Genomic DNA, 21,842 nt, shown 5'->3' with positions numbered 1-21,842 from the left:
CAGGAAGATCTTGACAAAGTGTAGGAAGCTCCGAGAAGAGCAACACTGGCGATAAGGAACTGGAGGGACTGATTCATGAGGAATGGTCAAAAGAGCTATATATGTATAGCTTGATTAAGTGACAACTAAGTGGATTATAATAATCTACGGATATCATTAGAGTGTAAACAACAAGAGCCAGATTATGACTGACACATACACAAGAGGAAGGGAACATGGAGCCTCCTTTCTCTGCTTGAGTCCCCTCCTTAGCACCCCAGCTGTGTAAATCACCCTGAAGAGGCTGGGGAGAATGCAAGGCTATGAGTCTATCCTCCTCCAACTCAGCCAGCTGAATTTGTGAGGCACAGAGAGGGGAACACAATGCATCATTCTAAAGGATGGCAAAAGTGCACTCCCAGTGTATGCCTAGGAGCTCAAGGAAGCATTGTACCTCCATGAGGCATGTCTCCCACTGCTCTTGTTGGGGCGGTGCAGCTTTGTGCATAAATTACATGAACTGGTGACCTGGATAAATAATAACAACAACATAATGCCTAGTTCTTATATAAAACTTTTAATCAGTACATCTCAAAGTAAACTTTACAAAGCAGGTCAGTCCCTGGAGAGCAGGGAATTACTGGGGTATTACACATGGATGTAACTAGGAGTAATTGGAAAGCAACTAATAAAAGGGAAATTTAGGCTAATGATGAGGAAAAACTTTGACAGCAAGGTGTTGAACTGGAACAGTCTATCAAGGGATGTGGTGGGAACCTTATCTCTTGGGATAAGAAACTAGATTGGCCATCATACTAGAAAATGTACTGTAGCGAACAATTGTGCATTGGCTATAGTGATGGATATAACAACCTTGGGGCCTATTTACCCTCTCTTCCCATAGATCCTCACTATATTCTCAGGCTAACATAATTCTGGGATGTATCAATAGGAGTGTTGTGTGGAAGACATGGGAAGTAATTCTCCTGCTCTACTCAGCACTGGTGAGGCCTCATTTGGAGTATTGTGTCCAGATTTGGATGCTACACTTTAAGAAAGATGTGGACAAATTGGAGAAAGTCCAAAAATGATAAATGGTAAAAGATTTAGAAAACCTGACCTGTGAGGAAAGATTAAAAAACCTGGGGATGTTTAGTCTTAAGAAAAGAAGACTGAGGGGAGACTTGATAGCAATCTTCAAATACATTAAGGGCTGTTATAAAGAGGATGGCGATCAATTGTTCTACATGTTGGTAGAACAAGAAGTAATCAGCTTAATCTGCAGCAAGGGAGATTTAGATTAGTGTGACGGGTTCGGTCACAGAGACCCCCTTGGGACTGTCACCTGACGTGCTGGAATTACCTCTGAACCTGTTTTCCCTGTCAGCTCTGGACTCCAGACCCCTGTCTTGTTGAGCCAGACATGCTAGCCTGCTGCAACACAGATCCAGGTCTGGTCCATTCCCCAAAGCAGTAGACTTTAACCAAAAACTGCTCAGCAGGTCACCTATCTCCAGCACCCAGACACCCAGTTCCCAATGGGATCCAAACCCCCAAATAAATCCGTTTTACTCTGTATAAAGCTTATACAGGGTAAACTTATAAATTGTCCGCCATCTATAAAACTGATAGAGAGATATACGCAGCTGTTTGCTCCCTCAGGTATTAATCACAAGAATGATACATACATACAAATAGGAGGAATATATTCAGTAGGTCATAACCTTTGTTATGATACCTTACAAGAGACCTTTTGCATAAAGCATATTCCAGTTATATCATATTCACACTCATAAGCATATTTTCATAAAACATATGGAGTGCAATGTCACAATTAGATATTAGGAAAAACTTTCAAACTATAAGGATAATAGGAATAGGCTTCCAAGAGAGCCTGTGGAATCTGTGTCATTGGAGGTTTTTAAATCTAGGTTAGACTAACACCTGTCAGGGATAGTGTAGGTGCACTTAATCCAGCCTCAAAGCAGGGGGATGACCTGTTGAGGACCCTTCCAGCTCTACATTTCTATGCATGGAACACCCATCGTGAGCCACAACATCAGGCTTTTACCATCTCCATGTTCAACTGCCTCAACTGAAAAAAATATACTTTGCATTTATATATCACTATACATGTTCAAAGCATTGTATAGAGATTAACTAAATTAATCCTGGCAAGACCCTTATGCTGTAGGAATTTCTCTAATTGCCATGGGGGATTGAAACAGTGGCCTGTCTTTGACAGTGGCCAGTACCAGAGCTTTAGAGACAGGCGCAAGTAACTCTGCAGAAGAAATGTATTGGATAACCTGTCCATAAAGAGAGTTTCTTTATAACCCCCAGTAGTTAGAGGCTGGTTTATGCCCTAAAGCATAAGGGTTTGTAGCTCTTCCAAACTTTGTTTTTTTAAATCCTAACTGTTGTAACTCTGGATGTTTTCCCCATTGTATAAATGTCCCATTTATTTTAATTCTGCCAAGTATTTGGCCTCAGGGATATTTTGTGCTAATTAACTCCACAGACCAATTGCATTTGTATTACTGTCCCCAAGTAGAAATAAGAAAACTGAGACAGCAAAGCACTGGCAGATACAGGATTTTAACTCAAGGTCAGGTCAGGATTGTGATCTCCTGACACCCCCGACCTTCCCAACCAAACCTCCATTGATCATCATGTTGTGTGTTAGCCTTGCTAAGTATCTACATAATCCTATTGCTGTAACTTCTTCCCTTCTTCTTCTGGCCTCTCTGTACAGAGGTGCAACCACAAAAACCAAACCAAACCAGGGATCAGGAAGAACAAAATTAAAAGGGAGGAGGCCCTGGGATTTCTTCCCAGGACAAATGAAATAGCAATTTACATCCCTCAAGAACCACATCTCTTGCCCAAATCTCTCCCTCCTTCCCTTCACCGTCAGCTTCTGGGAGCTCCAGGACTTCTTATGCCCCAGGAGCATCCCATAAAGCTCAGATTTTGGGTTCATTTCCCTGCACTCATGGTCTCCAGGAACTCCTCCCCCCCACACTCCAAACATCTCCCTTTCTTTCTCCCTTTAGTACTTAGGAATTCCTCCCACTCCCCATCACTTCTGACCTCCCTACTCTGGAACCTGCTTGGGTTGCTGCTGCTACCTTCTGTGATCTGATGAGAGAGAAGATCTTTATGCCACTATTACTGGTTTCTCTCTTGCACCTAGTACATTTTTGGGTGCTGTGAAATAATTAGTAAGAGTAGTAAGACTTTTCCATATCTAATATGGTTCTATGATAATTGTAAAAGGAACTCCATGGCATGGACAGTTGAACAGAATGACAGAGGCATTTCTCAAGTGGCTGTAGACACCAATCCTTTGGCCTTGTGCCACATGGTCCTGCAAAGACATGTGATTATGGTAGAACAGTTCATTGTCTAGCATGGTATTGCTCAAATATTAAACAAACAAACATTAATAGAATGTTTCAGAACAGTGCCCTGTTTATGGACATGACATAAAACTGAGCCCTTGACAATTAAAAAGCAACAGATTTAAAACTCTTAAAAGGAAAATCTTTTTTACACAATGCATAATTAACCCATGGGACTCATTGCCACAATATGTCTCTGAGGCCAAGATCTTAGTAGGATTTTTAAAAACATTAGACATTTACATGGATAGGAACAACATTCCCAGTTACGTTGCATAGAAGAAGGACTACAAACTGTAATGGTTCAGGGTATAAACTAACCACTAACAAAGATTAGGAAGAAATTTCTCCTTCAGGTAGGTATGTTATATCATATTTGTCCATTATGTGATTTCTTGCATCTTCTTCTGATGTATTTCATAGAATCATAGGACTGAAAGGGACCTCGAGAGGTCATCTAGTCCAGTCCCCTGCACTCATGGCTGGACTAAGTATTATCTAGACGATCCCTGATATGTATTTGTCTGCTTTTAAAAATCTCCAGCGCTGGAGATTCCTCAAGGTCTTGAGGCAATTTATTCCCGTGCTTAACCAACCTGACAGGAAGTTTTTCCTACTGTCCAACCTAAACCTCCCTTGCTGCAATTTAAGCCCATTGCTTCTTGTTCTATCCTCAGAGGTTATGAAGAACAATTTTTCTCCCTCTTCCTTGTAACAACCTTTTATGTACTTGAAAACTGTTATCATGTCCCTTCTCAGTCTTCTCTTTTCCAGGCTAAACAAACCCATTTTTTTTCAGTCTTCCCTTATAGGTCATGTTTTCTAGACCGTTAATCATTTTTGTTGCTCTTCTCTGGACTTTCTCCAATTTGTCCATGTCTTTCCTGAAATGTGGCACCCAGAACTGGACACAATACTCCAGTTGAGGCCTAATCAGAGTGGAGTAGAGCAGAAGAATGACTTCTTGTGTCTTGCTTACAACACTCCTTGATACATCCCAGAATGATGTTTGCTTTTTTTGCAACAGCATTACACTGTTGACCCATAATCTACACTGGCAAGTGAATGACAAAACTTTTGTTGTTCAGAGGTGCTAAAAACACATAGACACACACCCCAAGGCAAATGTTTTGTCGAGGAAAAGCGACAGTGCGAACAGCGCTTTGTTGGCAAGAGTGCTCTCCCGCTGACAAAGTCACCGCTGCTCATTGGGGGGTGGAAGTTTTTTGTCCGCGGGAGAAGTCTCTGCCGCTGACAAACAGTAGCACAGCCATGTCTCTAAAAGCCGCATGGTGTAGACAAAGCCATATTTAGCTTGTGGTCCACTATGACCCCTAGATCTCTTTCCGCAGTACTCCTTCCTAGATAGTCATTTCCCATTTTGTATGTGTGCAACTTATTGTTCCTTCCTAAGTGGAGTACTTTGCATTTGTCCTTACTAAATTTCATCCTATTTACTTCAGACCATGTCTCCAATTTGGTACAGTCTTAACTCTTTACATTTAAAAGATTGTTTTGTTTGAAATATCATAGAAATAATGGTTCACTATAAAAAAAATGAAGTGCAACCCACATTAGGAAAGAATGGATCTGAGTTCCACTCGTGCGTCCTGTAAAAGGTTGACAGCTGCAAGGTGATCCTCCTTTAGCTCATGCAGCAAGGGGCACCTGCTTTTTGCACTACAAGTCTCGGGCTCGGTCATGAATTGGCTAAATGAGGGCTAAAATATTGACTGTAACTTCTTCCTCGGGCCCCTTTAGCGGTGTGGCTGATACTCAATTCTGCAGGGCAGCTTCCCTTCCCACCCAGGCTGTGCAGAGGGAATGGACATTGGCTCCACCTCCGCGCGGCGGCGGGGAATCGCGGGGACCAGGGGGCAGGAGGGAGGTGGTCGGGACCGGGCCAGCCAGCCAGCGCACGCGGGCAGTCCCGGCGGAGCTGAGAGGCCAACCCAGCAGCGGCCCCAGGGCGCCAGCCCCAGCACGTGCCGCGCGTCAGGCGGCCCCCATCCATTGCTGCCGGAACCCAAGCGCGCGGCCCCGGTTCCCGGCCGGTTGGGCTTCCCCAGCGCTCCGCAGGCCGTTGCCATGGCTCGGGGCCCGAGGCCGCGCGGGGGGTGAGGCGTCCCAGGCATGGAGGAAGAGGACACGGTGAGAGGTGTCCGGAGCCGCCCCGTGCCGGGTTTACTCCCCTCGGGGGGGGCGGAGGGGGCAGGACAGGGAGCGGGGCGGTCATGGCGTGGTGCAGGAGGGGCTCGTGGGCGGGGGTGAGGATGGAGGTAGGTTGGGTGAGGAGTGAGGTGGGGGTAGGTAATGGGGCGGTTGTGGTGGGAGGAGTGCGAGCACGTGGGTTGTGTGTGTGGGGAGTGAGGGTTGAGGTGGGGCTGGGGTAGGCGAGGGGGTGGTTGTGGGCGGGGTGGGGGTAGATTGGGTGGGGTTGAGGTGGTGGGGTACAGGTAGTGGGGGTAGTTTTAGGGCGAGGCGTTTTTGAAGGTATGGGTTGGGAGGTGAGGCTGGAGTAGGTTGGGTTGGGGTTGAGGTGGGGGTGTAGGTAATGGGGTGGTTGTTATGGGGTAATGCACTTTTGAGGACATAAGTTGTGGGGTGGTGGTGAGGATGGGGTGGGGCTTGTAGGTAATAGCGTGGTTTGGTGTGAGCTGTTTTTGAGATCATGGGTGGGGGGGTGAGGAAGGGGAGATTGTGGGAAGAGTACAAAATGGGCATGGTCTGTGGTCTTTTTCAGGACCTGTTGGTCTGAGGGGTTGGTGCTTAGAGACTGGGGGGCTTGTTTTGGGGGAGATGGTGGTTTTTCAGGAGGTAGCAGAGTTTATTTGTATGTAGCAGGCTTGTATCTTCTTATTAGAAAGATCCAGTGCAAAATAATCCTGAGCATGACCGAATTTCAGAAATACTGGGAATCTACTGATCATTAACTAGTTTCAGTCCCAGGTTTGCTAGAGTTTTGGAAACATAAGACGGCTGTTTCTAAGGATTGGCGGAAGAGCTCTGATTTAAGAAAATGTAATGCTTCACAGGGTTCATTGAAATAACAACTTTGCATTTTGCATGATGAAAGGACACTGACATAGATTTAGGATTCACTGTGGGCAAATCAGTGCAAGTGACTTTTGGGGTGAGGGGATCCATGATCCTGCACTGACTGGTAAATCATGGGTTAGCTTGTTTTTTTTCTAGTAGCTGGACTACGCAACCTGTTTTAATCTCTCATTAAACTCTGCAAGTCATGCAGATGACTCTGAGTAAACTAACATTTTTCAAACAGAATTTTAGGATTGATTCTCTCCCATCTCCTCATTCCTTCTTTAATGAGACCTCCTCTTTTCTTGGGTCTCTGGTCGCCTTTTATTCTTGCAGGCTTTCTTCCATTCCTTGTGTTCTCTAACTTTTTCCAGTGTTCAAAAAGCTTACCAAAGTTTCCCTTTGTTTCCTTTTATGACTGTCCTCTACTATTCTCTTCCCTTCCTAATGTTTTCATTAATGCCCTGTGGTGTCATGTATTCTAGACATAGGATACATGGGTTTTCCCCTGTATCAGTTTTGCCATGTTCAAAAGTTAACACAGGTCAGGTAAAGAATTGGAAAACATACATTACAGTGATAGACCCAAAAATCTCAAATCTAATTAGTTTAACAAAGAGAAGGTTAAGGGGTGACTTGATCACAGTTTATAAGTGCCTATGGGGGGAGCAAAAAATTGTTAATGGGCTCCTCAGTCTAGCAGACAAAGCTATAGAAAAAGATTTCTGGAATTTGAAGCTAGACAAATTCAGGCTGGAAATGAGGTACAATTTTTTTTTATCCGTGAGGGTAACTAACCATTGGAACAATTTTCCAAAGGTTTTGGTGGATTCTTCATCATTGGAAACTTTTAAATCGAGGCTGGAAGTTTTTCTAAAAGATGTGCGCTAGTTCAAACAAAAATTAATTCGGGGAGGCCCATGGCCTGCGTCATACAGGATATCAGACTAGATTATTATAGTGGTCCTTTCTGACTTTATAATGGATGAACTGAAGAAGGGATTGAGTGGTCCTAAATCTTATGTAACTGTTGGTCCTGTAAGTGGTATGATCACTCTGCCATCTACTAAAATGTTTTGTTAACCACATTTTGTTCTGTAAATATTTCAATCCCAATAGTTTGCCTGGTAAGAAATACTCACAATAAATGAGATCAAATGAATTTAATACTAAAACAACCTTTGCTTTTGTTCCACTTAGAGAGATTACAGTGAACCTTGTGTACAGTGTTCTGTTGTAAACTGGGGTCTTACTGATGAAGGCAGATTTTATTGCAAGTCTTGCCACAACGTCATAGAGGTAAGTACGTATTTTAAATATTTTTTTCTTTTACATTTTAAAGTGATAAATTTTCATCCTGCTGCTAAAAGGTACAGGCAGTTTTGTGGGTATTCTGGGTGCATCATATCTCACTTACGCTGTATAAAAATACTGTATCTTCAAATAATGAGGTATGGGGATGGGCAACAAGGCTAGGAATTGAGTTCAAAGTCCAATGTATGTAATCTTGATATTGCCTTCATTTAACCTCTCTCCATGTCAGTTGACCATAAAAAGGAGATGACATTTACCCTTGTTTCTAAAGCACTTCATATGTATGGAAGAAAAGTACTGTATTAGTGCTAAGTAAATTATTCTTTATGTTTTTCAGAATGACTTATTTTATGCCTTTAAATATTTGATCCATATAATTGCTGCTGTTTGGGTCTTACCCTGTTCATTGTGTTAGGCTAAACTGCTTTTCAGTATTTCTAGAAAAAACAGCAATGTTATAACTGGCTAGGCAGTCCTACTGCTGAAAAGATTTGAGGGTTATAGTGGATCACAAATTAAATATGAGTCAACAGTGTAATGTAGTTGTGAAACTAGGCTAATATCATTCTGGGGTATATTAACAGGAGTGTCATGTGAGACACAAGATGTAATTGTCCCTCTCTACTTGGCACTGGTGAGGCCTCATCTGGAGTACTGTGTTCAGTTCTAGACCCAATACTTCAGGAAAAGTGTGAAGTGGAGAGTCTAGAGGAGAGCAACAAAAATGATAAAAGGTTTAGAAAACCTGATCTATGAGGAAGCGTTTAAAAAAAAATTGGGCATGTTTAGTCTTGAGAAAAGAAGGCTGGGATTTGGGGTGTAGGACCTAAGTCCTCAAATATGTTAAGGGCTGTTTATAAAGAGGACCGTGATCAATTGTTCTCCGTGTCCACTGGATAAATTTAATCTGCAGCAAGGGAGATTTAGATTAGATAAAATAAGGAAAAACTTTTTAACTATAAAGATATAGTTAAAGAGCTGGAATAGGATTCCAAGGGAGGTTGTGGAATCCCAATCACTGGAGGTTTTTAAGAACAGTTTAGACAAACACGTCAGGGATGGTCTAGGTATACTTGGTCCTGCCTCAGTGCAGGGGGCTGGACTAAGTGACCTCTCAAAGTCTCTTCCAGCCCTACATTTCTGTGGTTCTAGAACCAATCCTGCATTCAGCTCTGCATAGGCGGACCCTTGAGCTGTGTAATTGAGCACTTTGACTTCATACCTTTACTAGTCTGTTGACTAAGCCTTGAGCAGATACTGTTTGGAATAGTTATTCCAATTCCTATTTAGCTAGCAGGCCCATCTCCTTGTTGGAGTACTAGGTTCTGTGCTATTTAATCTTCAATGTGAGGTTCTAAGAAGACTGTCCAGGAAGAAGAAAGTTGATTTTACCTCTTGAAGATCCTATCTGGGACATAAGGATGCTTCCATGGAGCCATGCTGAGCATCCCTTCTCTTGAACTCCTCCAACAATTCCTACTTGAGCTAGTCAGGAACCGCAGGAGTGGGTCTCTTTATGTTCTTAACCCAAGTCAGTGGAAGTCTTGAGGGGGTCCGTGCATGTCACTCACTCTGGCTTTCATAAAAATGGTTCTGTGACAGTGAATCTTCTCAAATGTTCCTCCATAGAGCCACACTGTTGAGTAGGTGGTTACAGAAGGTGCAGCGCAACTTGCATTACTCAGACCTCTCTATGTGAAACAGCTTACTTAAACAGAGTAATGGTTTCTAGCACGAGCTGTGTAGTTATTCCTCTAAAGACACGAACAGATTTTAAAAGGCACAAATAGCTGTTAGATGCCTAACTCCTGAAAAAAGAAAAGGAGGACTTGTGGCACCTTAGAGACTAACCAATTTATTTGAGCATGAGCTTTCGTGAGCTACAGCTCACTTCATCAGATGCATACTGGGTCTCTGTGTATATAATGTCTTCTGCAGTTTCCACAGTATGCATCCGATGAAGTGAGCTATAGCTCACGAAAGCCTATGCTCAAATAAATTGGTTAGTCTCTAAGGTGCCACAAGTACTCCTTTTCTTTTTGCGAATACAGACTAACACGGCTGTTACTCTAACTCCTGAAAGTCATTTGTGTTAAGTGCCTTACTGCCATTTGTGCCTTTGAAATTCTCCTCAAAAAATGTTTTTTATTCCCTCTGGCCCCTCAAACCTTGCGTCAGAGAATGTCCTTTCCTGGCTACCTGCCTGCTGAACAGGTCAACATTAGGTAAGGTAGCCTCTTGAATAACTAGGCATGCTGGGTCTGCAGAAGTGCATTGACAGTTATTGAGATGTTTCAGTTGCCCTTCAGACAGTTGAGGTTGCACTGTATTTGAATTTTAAAAAATCCTTCTTTCCTTAACTGTGCTGATAAATATTCTTTAGGGTTTTTTAACTGAATGAATTTAAAGAATTATATCTTTTCTTCATTTATGCTTGTTTTCTTTTTGCATTTCACTTATTTTGGAGAATGAAAACAGACTAGTCAGTTTTGCTCTCGTTCTCATGTGATAGCAAAGTTGCAAAGTTTAAATCCAAACATAAGTGTCTTTGTTCAGTGATACTACTATGGTTTGTCAAACATAAACTTTTATTTATATTTTATTCACAATCCTAAACTTTGGTTAAAAATGTCTACTTTTAACTTTAATGCATATACATTTTGGTAATCTAAAAAAGGTAATGGAAAATGTCAGTGTTTTGTTGAAGCTTAATTAAATGTTTACTACATATCTGATTACATGTGTGATGTCTAGTTGTATGTAGATAATTTCAGTATATAAACACTTCTTTAAAAAAAAATTTCAAGCGTAAGTTGTCGTTACTTCAGTATCTTGATTTAGTGCCTGGATCTTTTGTCTCTAATTTTTTTTCAATGTACAGTCAAATTTAAGTATTTATCTTACAATAACTTTGACACTTCGATTTCCAATATTTTCTAACGGTGAAGCCTGTTTAATTTTTTCACTGCATCATCCAGATGTTTCTGTTTGCTTATCATTCTTAAATTTAAGATTCACAATTTTTTGTCTTTTGTCAGTTGTGGGTAATGATTAGAAGGAATTCTCCAATTAAGTTGTACAGCAGAGGCAGCCCATGCAAGTTAGCTCTTTTCTTGCTAACATTACACTTTTATCAATTATCCTGCAGAGGACTAAAGAGGTTTTAACTTCTGATGTTGTTCCTAACGCAAAGATCCAGTCCATCTCCAGAGGATTTAGAAAGAGAAAAAAAATTGGTATGTTTACTTTTTGTCTATATATTACTTCTACATTTTGTGTAATATATCTTTCTAGTTGTGTGCTAATTTTCTGGTACTACTTACCAACTTGGTTAGTGTGAGCAAATGGATTTTTCTACAGGACCATACAAACTGAATTGAGCTGAAAATGACCCTTTTGTTCTTGCTGGGCCTGCTCTAGACACAAGCTGCACTGGTTTAATTAAAGGTGTGATATTAAACAGGTCCAATTTTGTGTTTATACATTCTTATGTGGGTTAAAATTTGGTTTACATTATATTTTCTTGAGTCTGTAATTTAACAGTGATGCACTAATATAAGCCAGCTTTAAGCCAGTGTAAAAGTTTCCATGCACAAAGTTGTACCAGTTAAACTGACTTAGTTACACTGGTGCAACTTCTGTGTGTTAAGTCTCTAGTCTCATGCTGAAAAGTGCTTTCAACAGATGTAGAAATAGTAATTGTGTGTCTTTAAATCATGCTCTCAAGGGCCCTACCAGTCCTATGATTATATACTATTATGCCTATTGTAATGCTGTTGCTGAAACTAGATAAGCATACTGTGAAGGTTGTGGCAGCCATTTGTTCTGTTGTCTTGGCCACTGACATTGAAACACCTACAAAATTATCTGATTTTAAAAAGAATCTTAGTGCTGCTATACTATCTGCTGTCCCATAGTGAAAGCGGTGGTAGAACGCTGTGTTCAGAATGAAGTGTTTAAGATTAGGAAAGGGAACAACCCTTGTGGCTCTGCTCCCTTCAGCCTTTTCTGGCTCCTATGACCTGATTGACACACACTTTTGGTACTGATTTTAAGTAGTTCTCTTAGGGATATGGTAAATAAAAAAAGTTATAGCCCCTAATGTGGATGCAGTTATATACCATTATAAAGGTGCCTTATGCTGATACAGTTTATTCCCCTACATTTACAGGAGTTAGCCATACCATTATAAGCATATTGAAACCACGATAGTTAATGGCACACTCCTGGTATAACACTGGCATAGTTAAAGCAGGATAAAAATTATGTTTAGATGAGCCCTAAGTGTGGGTCGAAGAGAAGGGAAGCTGTTGGAAGGGAGAAGCATTTGTAGATGAAGTAGATCATGAAGAGGGAAAGAGGAAACTGAGGCAGACACTTGGCATATAGAGGAAAGAAGGACATTTACATAGCACAAAGTAGAAAGGGGGAAAAATGGTGAACGGCATAGAGGAAATGAGAGAGAGGATAAACACAGAGAAAATTCAGAAGAATAAAACCCAGCGTAGGAGGAATGCGTGTACACAAAAGTAAAGGCACAATTAAAATACGTAAGACTTGAATTCAGGAGATAATGAAGGGAGAATCATAGAATCATAGAACATCAGGGTTGGAAGGGACCTCAGGAGGTCATCTAGTCCAACCCCCTGCTTAAAGCAGGACCAATCCCCAATTTTTGCCCCAGATCCCTAAATGGCCCCCTCAAGGATTGAACTCACAACCCTGGGTTTAGCAAGCCAATGCTCAAACCACTGAGCTATCCCTCCCCCACAGAAAACTGTGTAGAACTTACAAAGGGGGATAACATAGGAGACAATCATACAGAACATTATAAAGAACGAATACTTTTTTCTCCCCCATTCACTACTGCAGTGAGTTCCAGTTTTTCATGCTGGGAAAGGGAGAGGAATAAGCACATGTATTCTTTCCTTCATGACTGGTATCTTGTGTTTTTATTTTAAAATTTAGGTCACCTAACAGTCATAACATATATATTACAAACACCATATTGATAACTCTCGCTTTGCTACAACTGTTTTGGTTCTTGAGAAATGTGTGGGGAAACTGTTGTAGTTTGGCTGTTTTTGGTTTTTCTTAGTTTAAGATTCTAAACTTCACTGATTTTATAGAGGTACATTAATCACTTAGTATGTTTTTGGCCCTTTGCTCCAGCATTTGGGATTTTCTTATTTAAAACAAGTCCCTAGTCCCTGCACCAAGAGATTAATATATTAAAGTGCAGGTATGTAAAACCAGAACAGCCCAAACAATTTTTATTTGTTGCTCTTTAGATAAAGGCTGGGAATGGTATGTTTGTGAAGGTTTTCAGTACATACTCAAGAAGCAAGCTGAAGCTCTGCAAACTTTAGGAGTGTGTCCACAGATGAAGGTATGTTGGCCTTTGCATAAGGCTTTATATTAGAACATATAGTCTTTATGATTTGTACTTCAAGAATATAATTATTTTAAGGTAGACAGAATAATTCCCTCTTAAAAACCATCAGGAAATGGGCCAATAGATGAGGAGCCAAGGAAGAGAACCTATGAAAATAATATTTACAAGGAACAGTAAAAGTAACTTATGGTTTTGTAAACAGGGTTTTCATGAAAGCAGGCACAGAACATTTTTCAAGGTTCTTGAATTGTAAAGTCACAATTTGTTTTTTCAGACCTATGGTTTTATAAGATATAGACTAATGATTCATTTTTATGCTTATCAGGATGCAATTCTATGCAATTTCTGGAGACGTTACCTTCAGAAGAGCAAGCAGGCATATTGCACCACACCAGTTAGTTATACTAGCAAAACATTATCTGTAAGTGAATTTCATAGCTGTTAAGCAAATGATTTTGCGTTGATCTTTTAAAATGTTGTTTTTGTTGTTCAAGCCATGCATACAACTTGCTCATTTTAATGAGGACTGTCTCCTAAATATATTTTGCCATTTTAAGAAAATATCTGCTGTTGTGCTGATGGAAAACTCTGTTCATATTTAATGTCTTACTTTGCTATTGTGTAGCCAGCCAGCAGATGGAGCACAAATTATAATGCACTATATTTCTAGAGCTGTGTTGACACTTACATAATCCACAAATGATGGCATAGAAACAAGTATGTTATGAATGTCTACGCTTCAATACAACACCTGAGGCTGGCCCGTGTCAGCTGACTTGGGCTTGGGCTACGGGTGCTTAATTGAGGTGTAGATATTCCGACTCAGGGTGGAGCACAGGCTCTGGCACCCTTCCGTCTTGTGGGAGTTAGCAGACTCTGGGTTTGTTAACATACAGCTTGAGCATCTACACTCATTTGTAACCCCAGGTTAGGAATTGTTGAATCCTGGGTCCCCACCTGGGACTCTAGTGTCTATACTGCAATATGCAGGTCTGAGTCCAACTACCCATATCCCAGACTTTCTAGTGCCCTGTCAAAGTGGCTGCTCTAACCCTTTGTTCGTGGTACAGTCTGGGCAAACTTGACTGTCCACCACACTTGACTATCTAGAGGACAACGAAAGTTATCCTGTGGGGTGATTTTGGCAGACTCACTGAGCACGAGTCCAGTGGTGCTACGTATACACTAAAGAGCAATAGGGCTTGAACCCTGGGTCTGGGCTTGAGTCAGGCTCAGACCCTCCACCCCTGTAGGGGCCTGAGACCATGGGTCCAAGCTCTGGGTTAGCACAATTTGTGTGTTGATGGAAGGGGCGTAGGCTTGAGCCTGAGTTCGATCCCTGGGCTTACATTGTGGTGTAGACATACCCTAAAGGGCTATCTTGGCTTGTGATCCATAGGAGAGACCATTTGCAGATGTGAATCCTGGTGGTGGTGCAAGTATTTTGTGTGGAGAGTAGTTCTTTTTGGACGTATCTTTGAACCTCTGTTTGGAAGAGCCACTCCTGTGGAGTTATCTGATCTCTCACAGGTTATATAGCTAGTCAAAAAATTATTTAGTCCCCGAATTTTCCAGTTAGCTCCAAACTGAACAGTCTTCCCCCTTCTCAAATTGCATATTTCATGAATATTTATGATTCTGTGCATTGGATACCTCCTGGGTAGTATGGCAGGTTGGGATGGCTACCTAATCATTGGAATTATTTTGTTCTGACAAACACACTGCTAAAATGAGGAAGAACTTTTTGAAAGGGTGGTTTCTAGTGGTGTGAATTTACATGATTAAAAGCAAGAACATTCTGGGTATGACTTGCTTTAGCTTACACCTAAACTGTCAATCGCATGTTTGCTAACAGATATTATTGAGCTTTTACAGGTCAAACTATTGCGTTAGAACTAACATGGGATAAAAACTGTAACTTATTTAAAAAAACAGATATCTGATGTCAGTACAGATGTGGATAGTGAACCAGAGAGAATAAGTATTCGTGGCTTGTCATCTTTCTCTGAAAGTGATGGAGATTTACAAACAGAAAGCAGCTTTGGATATGTTTCTTCCATTGGCAAAGCCTCAGGTAGGAGCAGATATAATTTGAAATCAGTGTTCTATATTGTTAGGATGTGTTTTAAAAATGACTGTTCATTTAGTACTAATCAGAAGGATTTGTTGCTTATGTAGAGGTAGAAAATGTAGATGGAGGATTTCCCTCTTATTTATCAACAGTGTACTCTGCACTGTACTAGTCATATAAATAGTCATGGTCCCTCTACAAGGAGTTAAAGGCTAGACAGGCACATGAAACATGAGGGTTGCTGAAAAAAGTTCTATTTTTTCAGTATGGTTTCTTGGGGGGTGTGAGTGGGGGAAAGTGAAGTTGTTTGGTTTTGTTTAGGGGGGTGATGGTGGTGGTTATGGACAGGGTTAAACTTTACCTGATGACTGCTACTCAGGGTAGAAAAATAATGAGCCAGCATGCCCCTCAAGACCATGCCTTCAAACGCACTGCAATTTTAAGGAATAAACATTTGTGTAGTTAGTGACAATCTTGTCACTCATATCTCTATTAAGTTTTCAAAAATATAGTTTATTGTGCACCTTAATTCTGTTATATCTTCTTTCAATTTCTGGCTGTAGTTTCCGTACAGGAAAGAAAAAGGTTAAGAATGTGTTGTCTTCAGTGTTTTTTTAATCTTTCCCATTTTTTCCCTACATTATGCTCTCTGGTTTCTCTTCTATATCTTCTGTCTGTATGTTCTTCTCCCCCCATAACTCCTCTCTACCATAATTCATTTTTTAACTTCCCATCGATCTCTCCTATCTTCTGTCTGTATGTTCTTCTCCCCCCATAACTCCTCTCTACCATAATTCATTTTTTAACTTCCCATCGATCTCTCCTATCCACTCACAGACTTGGAAATTTTACTAGACTCTTTTACGAATTTTACGAGCCCTTCCAACTAAAATTCAATACAAAATTGGAGGGGCAGGGACACTGTCTGGATAGAAGCCAGGAATACTACAGTATCTGATGTTGGACATAAAAGCATCTAAGTAGATTTGAACTTTTATGTCAACTTCAATCTTGTCCATAACCTATTTTCACGAATCTGTTTGCTTGCATCTCCTTTTGCTTCCCCAGTGCCACCTCAGTTTTGCTGTATGTCAGATGATGCTGCCACGGTTGTCTTGCTCCTGTTCGCATTTTTGTCTCCTTTTATGCAGCGTCATATGCCTGGAATCTCCTTCATTCTTTCCTTTGCTCTTCTATCTGGTCTTTTCATACAATGCAGATCTTCTGAAACCTATAAACTCTAGTTTTCCCTTCAGTGAAAAACAGCAAGAATAACAAATTTATAAAAGAAAAAATCCAAACAAAAATAGTGGAAACAGTAAACACATGCTTAGCTTTCCCATTCATTAACAATACATGTTTTATCCCATTTTCCATCCTATGTCTTTACATTTTCTACTTAAGTTGCAGGGTCTTCAGAGCAGGGATTTTTGTTGTTGTCTATATTCACATAGGATACTGGCACTATACAAATAATATGTAGGGGCAAAGTTTTTTTACAAAACCTTTCCTGTTATAAATGTTCCAACAGGTTGTGTTACAATTCACATTGTCTGTAAAGCTTCTTCCTTCCTTAGTTCCTTCTTCCATTTAGGACGGTTCCTTTCTGCAGTAACATTTACCTTTTATAGCAGTTGTAGAGTAACGGATATAATTTTGAGGAAGGGAAGTGCCATATATACTCATTCGTAAGCTGAATATTTTTGGTAAAAAAGTGACACATCAAAGGGGGGCGGTCAGCTTATAAACGGGTCTACACCAAAATTTGATGATTTTAAACTCTATGAAATTATTGAATTGAATATCTAATACATTGTTGTTTTGTTTACCTGGAGAGTTTGCAGGCGTGGAGCCCCTCAGCTCCCAGTGGCTGCAGTTTGCCGTCGGGGACGGCAAACTGCAGCCACTGGGAGCTGAGGGGCTCCTTGCCTGTGAACGCTCCAGGTAAACAAAACGTCCTGACCCGCCAGTGGCTTACCCTGACGGGCCGGGAGCCAAAGTTTGCCAGCCCCTGAAATATAGGGTCCTCTTATGAAAGGGTCATACAGTTTTTACTGTTTTTACCTATCCATCTTGGGGGGTTGGCTTATAAACGAACTGGCTAATGAACAAGTATATATGGTAATTACCAGATCCTTTCTATATTCCTGGGGGAATTCTATGCCACTGCGCATGCACAGAATTTATGTCCCCTGCTGATTTCTTTGCTTGCCCGCAGATGATGGGGAAGCAAAGGGAAGCCACAAGAGTGGTCATGCGACCCTCCCCAGCAGTGTGTTTTGGATACCCAGGGCAGAGAGGTAAATCACTGTGAGGTAGAGGTCAGGACTGGGGAAGACTCGGCTGATGGCTCCTACCCCGTGCTCAGCTGCTATTCCTGGCTGGGCTGGAGAGGGCGGGACTTCCTCTTCCCCTGCACGGCATCAGGGGCTGGATCAGACTCATCCCCAGATTTCTCCCTCAGCTGCAGGAAGCTCTGCAAACCTTCCCCCCCATCCCCACCTGCTTCCTGCACACATTGCTCCTCATCTGCAGAGGGAGAGATCTCTGTACAGGGAGCTTCTCCCCCATCCACCCAACCCTCGTGCATCCAGACCCCCTCATACCCAGACCCTCCTGCCAAGCCTCACGTCCACCGACTCAGGACCCCCCTGCCTCCCTGATGAGCCTCACTCTCCCTGCACCTGGACCATCCCAACAAGGCACCTGGATCCCCACCCCACTGAACCCCACTCCCCCTGCATCTGGGACCCCCACACCCAGACCACTCCTGCTATGCCCCAACCACCTTCACCTGGACAACTCTGCCAAGTCCCATTACCATTGCACCCAGACCCCCCAACAAGTCCCTGTGCATCCAGATCCCCCCCACACCTGGATCCTACACTGAGCCGCCTGCACCCAGATTGCCCCCCACAGAACACTCTCAACCCACACCTAGATTCCACCATGCTAAGCCCCTTCACACTTGGATCCTGACTTGCTGAGACTGCCTGCCCACATATGGTTTCCCTGGCACAGAGGGCAGGGCCCTGGGATGTTTCTGGGGCAGGCCTGGTCCTTGTGCTGTGTCAAGGTTGGGTGCAGCCTCACAACTGAGTCTGTGTCCCGGAGAGAAGCTGCACAGTGATCTCCCACCTCTGTGCAACCAATGGCCTCTCTTCCCCAGTGCCATGCTGGAGCCTCCACATTTATTTAACAAACAAAATTTGCAGAATTTTGCAGAATTTTGATTTTTTTGGTGCAGAATGCCCTCAGGAATATTCCTAGCTTATTGTTTCACACTGTGGATTACAAAAATGGAGTCCAGATTTCTTTAAGTGATCGCACCTTTTTTCGTAAAAGTATTTTTAAAGGCAATACTGTTGAATTCAGCAATATAAAATTACCTGTGCATTTTTGATAGCTGTGTCTAAGAGATCATATGGACAGAATACCTGTCATTTGTATAATGAAAGTTGGTCCAAATGAGCAGTATTGCATTTTTTTCTATGCATTGGCTACTCATAAATTGTGTATAATTACATTTTTGCTGTGTTGTTTCATTGAATTATTGATGGCTTGCTGAGGGGGATTTGGGTACCATTTTTAAATGCTTTTCTAATTAATAAACATTTTATCGTATGTTTATCTGGGGATAATAGCTCATTATTCAACAAGCTGATAGGCTAACATTCCATTTGGTGTAGTCTAGTCGTTGTTTAAGAAGCCTATTAAATTCTTAAGTTGTTGTTACGATGTTTAATTGTATGTTGTGTCAGGTTTAGTGCTGACTGACCAATGTGTCATTTATAATCTGGAACAAATGAAAGGAAAGCTGCTATGTCACCAAGAAAGCTACAAATAGAACAAGAGGATTATTTTAAATCAAGCCATATATAAAGTTAGCAGTGAAGTTTCAATCACAAGGCCTCCTTTAGGCACAGCTTATACATATAAAAGGTGAAACTGATGACTGAAAGGATTATCTGATGTTCATGCTTTTGTTCTGTGGCTCGCATGTACACAATAGATGTTCTAGGGTAGCTTTTGTGTTATCTTTGCCAATTTTTACTAGGCATGCACTGGGGAGTCACTTCCTTGTTAACTCTATTTTAAATAAAAAGAAAAGGAGTACTTGTGGCACCTTAGAGACTAACAAATTTCTAAGGTGCCACAAGTACTCCTTTTCTTTTTGCGAATACAGCCTAACATGGCTGCTACTCTGAAACCTGTCTATTTTAAATGTCTTTGCGGCATCTTTAATGCCTGAGGTAAAAATGTAATTCTCTGTTATGAGGACACTTCTGAGAGCCAAAAACTGCTGAGTTCTAATCCCCAACTCTGACATATTCAGCTTTGGCAAATCACTTATCCTTTCTTCCTTGATATCCCATGTATAAAATTAGGATAATACTTATATCTACCTCATGGGATGTTGTGAGGAATTAGTTAATGTTGGTAATGTGCTGTGTAAGAGTTAAGTATTAGCACCTTTCTAGAGAGCCAAGTTTAAACATGGTCTCACTAGAATGGTGCTTTCAAGGTTTAACATTTTTGTATAGACTGAGGTGACGCACACACTTTCTGGTGTGCCAGTGGGAATTGCCCCTAGAGAACAGCCATACAGGGTCAGACCAAAGGTTTATCTAGCCCAGTATCCTGTCTTCCGACAATGGCCAATGCCAGGTGCTTCAGAGGGAATGAACAGAACAGGTAATCGTCAAGTGATCCATCCTATCACCCATTCCCAGCTCCTCAAGTATTTGTTACTTACCCTGTTCTCTTATTAGCGAGTCTGTGGAGCTACATTGGCACTGGTTCTCAGAGAGCCAGCTTGTCGTCTTGTGTTGCAGTAAGAGGTACTTTGAGAGTGTAAGCTATTTAGAACACTAACACCAAAGCTTTGATTTGAAACCGCCACTAATGGCTAAACGCAGCTTGTTGGATGATCAGTTTCTCTTGTTCTTTTCACATTTGCATGTTCAGTGTAGCATATTTTGTCTACAGAGTTATTTTATATGTAATGTTTTTTATCATCAGCAAGAGAAACCACATCTGTCTGCTCCGGATCGGTAGATGGTGGCTCGTATGTACTTAAGAGGAAAAAAGGGAACTTGAGGATGTCTATGCCAATGACGCTTTCATTCTGCTATATTGCATTACTCTGGCTGAGAGAACCAGTGACATTATCAGATCTCTTAAGGTATGAATAGTCTCTGTGAAATATTTGCTGCCGTTGTAAGTAATCAGTGTTTTTTTTTTTTAATTTGGGTTGCTTGCTTGTTAACTAGTTGAATTATAGGTAGGGCTGGTAGTGACCCTATATTTAGGTTGCCTCACATGTTCCAGGATAGAAGATGCTTGCAACCATTTTTTGAGAGTCTCTAATAGCTCTGTTGTTTGCAGCAAGTGTTTGAAATTTGTCAGGGAGAAAATATTAGTGTTAGAGAAGTGCCTTTTCTTTGTCCGATGAAATTATTTTCCAATTTAGTTGAGTTGTAAATAGATAAATATTGCAGTTTCACTTCCCTCATTTGTATTCCTTAGGAGAATGTTGATAGCCTGCCTTATAACTGAATGAATGTTCTAAAGATCCAGGCTTGTGCTACTGCCAGAACATCAGCAGCAATGCAAACCATAAATCTGGCATTTTCTAGCTTTCATTTGCTTCACCTAAATAGTTGTCTTTTTAACACATTTTTGTATGCAATAAAATATAGGTATAGACTCAATGACAGACCAAATTGAGAAAAAAAAATATACCCAGAAATTATGCTAATAGTCAGGCTTGCCATTTTAGTTCTTTATAGGTAGGTAGTTCATGAATATTTAAAACAATAGAATACTAGTTGTGCTAAATGACCCACCTTTTTTCTTTTTGGTTTTCCCCCAAAGTGGTAGTCAGCTGACTACTGCTCCTCCCCTGTGATACATGCTTGGGCACCACATCAGGCAACCAGCCATTTTCTAAGGGACTTAAAATACAGGACCAAAAATATTCTTATTGCTATTTGGCACATTCAATACATAACCTTGTAATTAACCTTGTAATTAAAGGGACACTGTGGTTAAAAATAACATTTTAAAATGTTCCTACATATGTTTCAAATAGCAATATATTTTTTTAGTGTCATTAAACTAACGTTCATTGTGCTGTTTATTTTTTGTATTCCTCTCAACAAGTAAGACTACAGTTTCAACATGGGAGACTTCATGTGGCTGTAGAATAATACAGTAATGCAGTTCAAACCAGGCTAAATCTAGCTAAGTTGGCAAGATCAAAATTGTAACCAGTTTGTGGCACTTCTGTTTTGTGGCCTTGGCATGTTATTTTTTTTCATATTATACACAAGATCTAGGGTTTATCCACACTTGGATTACCATATTTAAAAGGACAGAGACTATAAGCCCCATTTGTTTTTGCAATAGGAAAGTTTAAACACAGTTTGTACACTTGTTTAAACATAGTTTATTCTAAATTCTAAACAACACTTCATAAAATGAGTGTGGATGAGCCAAAAAGCGTTAGAACTGCTTTAAAAAGTATTCTCGAACATGAGCTCTTGGAGTAGGTATCATCTGTAAATTGGATGTTTTCCCACACAATGTTTACTTTCATTGCAGTATTTGTGATATTCTCTATATTTAGAATGGAGAA

The 21,842-nt window shown here is 41.0% G+C and overlaps 1 protein-coding gene across 4 annotated transcripts in view; it reads left to right on the top strand.

Moving 5' to 3' along the window:
• The first annotated feature begins 5,296 nt into the window (after positions 1 to 5,296).
• TAF1B (TATA-box binding protein associated factor, RNA polymerase I subunit B) overlaps positions 5,297 to 21,842 on the top strand; it is a 58,156-nt gene continuing 41,610 nt past the window's right edge. Inside the window, exons 1-7 of one of the 4 annotated variants that reach the window (XM_073336043.2) lie at positions 5,297 to 5,534; positions 7,623 to 7,721; positions 10,885 to 10,972; positions 13,028 to 13,125; positions 13,457 to 13,552; positions 15,067 to 15,205; positions 20,225 to 20,387. In XM_073336043.2, the coding sequence (XP_073192144.1) occupies positions 5,517 to 5,534; positions 7,623 to 7,721; positions 10,885 to 10,972; positions 13,028 to 13,125; positions 13,457 to 13,552; positions 15,067 to 15,205; positions 20,225 to 20,387 (701 nt within the window). In that variant the 5' untranslated portion in view covers positions 5,297 to 5,516. Of the gene's footprint in view, positions 5,535 to 7,622; positions 7,722 to 10,884; positions 10,973 to 13,027; positions 13,126 to 13,456; positions 13,553 to 15,066; positions 15,206 to 20,224; positions 20,388 to 21,842 lie in introns of those variants that run through there. The other 3 variants (XM_073336044.2, XM_073336045.2, XM_073336046.2) reach the window with 3 other exon arrangements.

Source organism: Lepidochelys kempii, chromosome 3 (genome assembly GCF_965140285.1).
Source record: "Lepidochelys kempii isolate rLepKem1 chromosome 3, rLepKem1.hap1, whole genome shotgun sequence".
In the NCBI taxonomy this organism is placed as follows: Eukaryota; Metazoa; Chordata; order Testudines; family Cheloniidae; genus Lepidochelys; species Lepidochelys kempii.
This window is presented reverse-complemented; position numbering and strand designations above follow the sequence as displayed.